Consider the following 6,326-nt stretch of genomic DNA (forward strand, 5'->3'; position numbering starts at 1 on the left):
AGTAATTCATTCTAGGTAATTAAGCCAGATGCTGGTTTGACCTTAAATGCTGGTGTAAATCAAGATTAATTCCACAGAAGTCAGTCATATGCTGACTTCATTTGGAGCCATCGGGTCACACCCTGACATTATACATAAATCCAATACAAGTCCACCTAGCCAAGTTCTGGTCTCTGGTTGCTCATGGAGTCACTCCAGATTTACACCAGTTTGTAACAACAGAAGTCCACCGAGCCAGATTCTGATCTAGGTTACAAACCACTGCAAAGGCAGAGTAGTAGCTCATTTTGTTAATCAGGGTCACTCTGGGTTTACACCTGTTTGTAACTCTTCCGAGCCAGAGTCTAATATCGGTTACAAACCAGTGTGACTCCTTGAGCTACTCTGGATTTAATCAGAGGTTGCTCCAGGTGAGTAGCTGAGCTAAGTATTTCCCTTCCCAGTGCAGTCTCCATAGCACTCTGGCAATGCAGCCCCCCTGTGACTGTACATCTCTGACTCTCATCCTTTGTCTGTCTCGGTTTGCAGAGGTGCTCCAGCTGGGCGACTGCCGGCGGGTCCAGCTGCTCCTGATCTCCCCCAAGGCCCAGGTGCTCTCGGTCCTGTGCGGCAAGAACCACAGCGTGCGCCTCTTCTCCTGGGTCGAGCTGGAGACGCCAGAGTCCCCGGGGACCAAGATCGCCGAGACCAAGAACTGCCAGACCATGGTGTCGGGGCTGATCTGCCGGGGAACCACCTCTGTGCTGTGCGTGGCCTCCAAGCGCCAGGTGCAGTGCTACCAGCTCACCCCCTCCCGGCCCCACTCCCGGCGCATCAAGGAGATCCAGGCCCAGGGCTACGTGCAGTGCTTGGACATCATGGGCGACCGGCTCTGCATAGGCCACCCCTCGGGCTTCTCCCTCTACCCCCTGCTGAACGAGGGGGCGCCCATCCACCTGCCCCACCCCGAGGACCCCCGTGGAGTGGCCGTGGCCCAGATGGAGGCCCTGCGGGCCGTGGAGGTCAGCCTCAGTGAGCTGATCTTGTGCTTCAGTGGGCTGGGGCTCTACGTGGATGGGCAGGGCCGGAGGACACGGCAGCAGGAGCTGATGTGGCCGGCGACCCCCCTGAGCTGCTGTGAGTGGCGGGTCTGTGGGGTCGAGGGAGGTTGGGGGCAGGCAAGGGCAGATGCGGGCGATTCCTGCTCTCAGAAATGCTGCATGCATGGAGCAGAGGAGAGCTCTGTTCTCTCCAGCAGGGGGCAGCAAATGCCCCATCACCAGAACCGGCTGCGCCAGATCACACCCAAGGCCATCTAGCCTGGTAGCTTCCCCCTCCACTCGCCTGCCACCCTGGATCACACCTGTGGGACCCTCTAGACTAGTATCGCCACAGACCCACTGGATCACACCCGTATCTAGCCCAGTATCACCGCACCACGACCTCTCTGCTGCCCCGAATCAGACCTACCTTCTAGCTCAGTATCCTGTCTTTGACAGGCCAACACCAGCTGCCCTCTAGTGGGCACCCAAAGGAACCAACAGCTGTACTGGCTGGGATTTGCACACGAGTTTAAAATGCCTTTGGTCTCTCAACTCCTAGGCTACAGTGCCCCCTACCTGAGTGTGTTCAGTGAGAACGCCCTGGATGTGTTTGATGTGCGGAAGGCTGAATGGATACAGACAGTCCCTCTGAAGAAGGTGAGGCTTTGGGGGGGAAACAAGCCCCGGGATCCAGGATTTAGCCAAGTCTGGGGGTGAATGTGGGGGCGGGTAGGCCAATAAAGCGCAGCAAAGCTTTTATTGGTTTGTTCTTATTTTAATGGCCCATTTAATGGGGCTGGGAGCCAGGACTCCTGGGTTCCATTCACAGTTCTGTGAGAGGAGCAGCTTCTAATGGTTAGAGCAGCGAGGGCCTGGCAGTCAGGGCTCCTGGTTTATATTTCCAGTGATGAGAGAGGAATGGGGTCTAGTGATTGGAAAAGGGTTGTGCTGGGAGCCTGGACACCTGGGTTCTCTTTTCGGCTCCGCCACCATCTCACTGTTTGAGATCTCACAGCGTAGGGGGTTGCGATGACCTGCCCCTGCAGCAGCTCCTTGGGAACAGCAGCCTTCTGGGAATGACTCTTATTCTCTTACTCAGGTGCGGTCCCTGAACTGCGAGGGCTCCCTCTGCACCTACGGCAGCGAGAAGGTGCGCCTGACCTATCTCAGGAACAAGTCTGCAGGTAACCATCCACCCCGTCCTGCTCCAGGCCGCGCAGTCAGAACACTGGCGGGGGGGCTCAGCCCCGATCTCATTTACACTGACCGCAGTGTGGACTAGAGCCATGGAAGTCAATGGAGTTACCTGGATTGATACCAGCGTAGCAGCTACAGACACTGGCTGCTGTCAGAGATGTGGGCTCATGAGTCAGTTCTGGTTCTGGCAGTGCACCTGGACTAATAATCGTACTGCCAGCTCGAACTCCATGCAGCAAATACTAGTAACATTATGGTAGCAGTATTACGGCAGCTCCTAGAGGCCTCATTAGGATCCTGTGTACATTATTAAGAGTATTACGGTAGCACCTAGAGCAGTGGTCGCCAAACTTTTTAAGTTGTGCTCCCCCTTACCCCAAATATAATCTCCCCCACCTTCCCGGGAACCGCAGTCAGGGACTGAGGCAAGAACGGGAGCTGGGGGCAGAGTGGGACTGGGTGGCGCTCCCTCATTGCGCTGGCCCGGGCCCGCTGCACACCCTCCCAAATGTTCCTCTGCACTCTCCTAGCGGGGTGTGCCCCACAGTTTGGGGACCACTGATCTAGAGGCACCAAAGAGAGATGAGGGCCCCCATTATGTGCTCTCCATTATTAGTAGCTTTATGGTAGAGCCTAGTGGTCCAAGCTGAGATTGGGGTCCCATTGCTAATATTACAATAGTGCCTCATGGCACTGCCCAAGATTGTGCCAAGCGCTGCACAGTGAGAGACAGTCCCTGTCCGGAAGGGCTCACAGTCTGAATGGACATAGCTGGGACGGGAAACAGAGGCGCACAGGATGGAAGGGGTTTGCCCCAGGTCAATGGCAGAGTCGGGAATAGAACCCAGGACTCCTAACTCCCGCTCCAGTGCCGCAAACCACTAGCCCAGGAGACGCAGGCACCTAGTGGCTGAATGGTGTAACTGCAAGTAGACCCATCTTCGCAACCTCATTCCGCCCCTCTGCTCCAGACCAGGATGAATTCAGTGTTCCCGAGACCACAGACAACACCCGGCGGCAGCTGGTGAGGACCAAGAACAAGCGGAAATTCTCCTTCCGTATATCAGCAGAGGAGCGGCAGCAGCAGAGGAGGTGAGGCCAGGGCTGGGGGGAGGTGTGTGTGTCCTGCACTACCATCCTGTCCTCACCCGGAAGCCTGGAGGGCCACAGAGACTTGTCATTCCATCCTAACTAGCATGGTGCACATGCTGTCTGTAGTCATGGGAATACTGTACGGATCACAGTCGTGCCTAGAGCCCCGAGCCCAGGTGAGGGTCCCACTGTGGTGTTAGTACTATTACAGTAGTACCTCCAGGCCTACAACTCATCCTGCCTGGCACAATGCAGACAGTCCCTGCCCTGAAGGGCTCACTGGCTGAGCAGACAAGTAGATGGTTCTCACCATGTTACGGGGTGGGGGAAAATGAGGCACAGGAAGGGAACAGTGACTTGGGCAAGGTCACACGGGAAGTCTGTGGCAGAGCCAGGAACTGAAGTGAGGTCCTCTGAACCCATGGCCGGCACCTTACGTCCAGTGGCAGAGCTAATGGGGGGCGGGGGGAGTGACTGCCATCAGGTGTATGTGTGGTGCCTTTCCGAGCACATTACGCAGGTGACAAACGGAGACGTACAACATGAATGTTCACACGGCTGGAGAGCCTGCCCCACACTTGCCCTGCAGTGGTGGCTCCTGTCCAGCCAGGCTGGGCCCAGCTCCTCACACTGGGTGCTGCGATCTGGGGCACTGAATCCTGTGTCTGTGTGTGTTCCCCCACTGTGTCTGTCTGTCTAAGCATGCTCCCCTTCCCCCCCCCCATGTCTGTCTGTCTAAGCATGCCCCTCTGCTGGTGTTGCAGAGCCCACGGTCAGGGCACGCTCCAGCTATTCACTGCTCCTCTCTGTTCCCCCTGCAGGGAGATGATGCGCGACCCCAGTGTGAGGTCAAAACTCATTTCCGGCCCAACCAACTTCAACCACCTGGTGCACGTGGGGCCGGGTGATGGGCAGCACCGGCTGCAGGACCTGCCCACAGTGAGCACAGGGGGCGACCTGACCAGTGAGATGCTGCCCAGGGCGGGGGGAGGGGGGGCTGCAACCACTGCTGGGTTTGCCGAGAGGGCAGGATCTTCTGCCAGGGTGGTGTTTACCAAAATCTAGCCCTCATGATCGCAAGAGACCCTACAATAACAAGCCCGCCTGGGTGAGCTGGAACAACTGTACAATAACAAACTTGCCCCTGCAGTGAGCCTTTGGTGACCCTACAGTGACAGACTGTCTCTGGTGGGCCTTTGGCAACACGATGTAACAAGCCACCCTTGGCTTGGCGGTGTCACCCTTTGAAGGAACATAAGCAAACAGTGAGAGTGGGGGAGGGGTTACCTGGTGAGCACCCCCTGCCTGTGCTCTCCTGCAGATGTCCCCACGCTGAGCTGGGCTCCCCCCGCCTCTGTGCTTCCCCTTTCCGGGCTGCCAGCCCTACGCTGATTGTGTCTCGCAGGCACAGGAAGAGAAAAGACAGGAGTCACAGGACAAGCTACGTCGGCGCAGCTTCCCCAAGACCCGGCCCCCATCGTCCTCGGGCAGCGACACCGCCCTGGGGGACTCTGCATCTGGTAAAGGAATCCCACGACTGGAGGGGAAGTGAATCAGGGAGGGAGACACCCCTCAGGTCCTGTCTGGCCCAGGGTGGAATTACTCCCCCAGGGGACAGCCAGTCCTGTGAGATTAGCTGTGCTTCTCTGTTCTCACCCCTGGGGATCACTGCCTCCCCATGCACCCCAAATCCCTGAGGCCACATGAAAGGACCCAGAATTCCAATGGGACCCTGAGCCTGTTAGAACAGGACAAGGATTCCTAGTGGTTAGGGTGGGAGACATGGGAACTAGAACTCCTGGGTTCTATTCCCAGCTCTGGGAGGGGAGTAGGGTCTAGTGGTTCTAGCAGGGTAGGGGGCTGGGAGTCAGGACTCCTCGGTTCTATCCCTGGCTGTGCTCAGGATTTAGGACCCAAGCTGGTGGTGGTCCCAGATTCCCTGTGCAGTAGCTGGGAAGGTTTGCACCAGCCAGTGACTACAGCTCTCTGTCCCCTTGCAGCGAAGCGTAAATCGGGCAGCTCCATCTCTGATGACTCCTTCACCTCCCCACAGGGCCTGTTCACAGGCACTGACATGCTGACGGAGGTAAGAGACCCCAAGCAGCCAGACCTGGCCGAGGAGGGACAGGCCTCCCTTGCCAAAACCCTCAGCGTCACCCCACTGAGAGGTGAGGGGCTGCAGCACCCTAATACTTCAAGCTATTTTTCAAGAGACAGCCTGGTTTGGTGGTGAGGGTCCTGGGCTGCAAGTCAGGACTCCTGGGTCTGCCACTGACCTGCTGTTTGGGCAAGTTCCTTCCTTTCTCAGTGCCTCGGTTCCCCTCACCCTGTGCAGCATGGTGGGGCCCCAATCTCATTGTGGGCCTCTAGGCGCTACTACTGTAGTACTGGTCCACTGAGCACGACCAAGTAAACGCAGTGCATCCCTGACAGGTGTTTGTCCAACCCATTCTCAAAAACACCAGCTGAGGCCTGACCAGTGCTGAGTAAAGCCAGACAGTTATCTCCTATGTCTTACATATGGAACTCCCATAAATACACCCCAGAATATTAGCCTTTTTCACAGTTGAATCACATTCAAGTTGCGATCCATGCTCACCCACGATCCTTTCCAGCAGCTCGACTGTCTAGCCAGTCATTCCCCATTTTATAGTTCTGCATTTGATTTTTCTTCCTGAGTGTAATACTTTACACTTTTGTCTTATTTTCATCTTGTTGATTTTAGCCCAGTTCTCCAATTTATCAAGGTTGTTTTGAATTCTAATCCTGTCCTCCAAAGTGCTCGCACCCCCCACAGCTTGGTGTCATAAGCAAACTCTCTATTCCATTATCCAAGTCATTAATGAAAATAATGAATAGTACCATGCCCAAGCCAGGCAGACCCCCGCGGGATCCCACTAAATGCATCCCCCCAGTTTAACAGTGAACTGTAGCTAACTACTCTTTTGAGTTCAGGTTTTCATCGAGTATTACAGTAATTCCATCTAGACTCCATTTCCTTAGTTTGCTTTTGAG

At 55.9% G+C, this 6,326-nt stretch overlaps 1 protein-coding gene across 4 annotated transcripts in view; it reads left to right on the forward strand.

The window, feature by feature from the left end:
- The window catches only part of CDC42BPG (CDC42 binding protein kinase gamma), a 65,148-nt gene that overhangs the window by 55,195 nt on the left and 3,627 nt on the right, over positions 1-6,326 (forward strand). For 2 of the 4 annotated variants that reach the window (XM_073351939.1, XM_073351940.1), the window contains 7 exons: positions 529-1,116; positions 1,582-1,679; positions 2,122-2,206; positions 3,191-3,311; positions 4,133-4,250; positions 4,717-4,831; positions 5,312-5,397. In XM_073351939.1, coding sequence (XP_073208040.1) covers positions 529-1,116; positions 1,582-1,679; positions 2,122-2,206; positions 3,191-3,311; positions 4,133-4,250; positions 4,717-4,831; positions 5,312-5,397 — 1,211 coding nt within the window. Of the gene's footprint in view, positions 1-528; positions 1,117-1,581; positions 1,680-2,121; positions 2,207-3,190; positions 3,312-4,132; positions 4,251-4,716; positions 4,832-5,311; positions 5,398-6,326 lie in introns of those variants that run through there. The other 2 variants (XM_073351941.1, XM_073351943.1) reach the window with 2 other exon arrangements.

This window comes from Lepidochelys kempii, chromosome 7 (genome assembly GCF_965140265.1).
Source record: "Lepidochelys kempii isolate rLepKem1 chromosome 7, rLepKem1.hap2, whole genome shotgun sequence".
Lineage (NCBI taxonomy): Eukaryota > Metazoa > Chordata > Testudines > Cheloniidae > Lepidochelys > Lepidochelys kempii.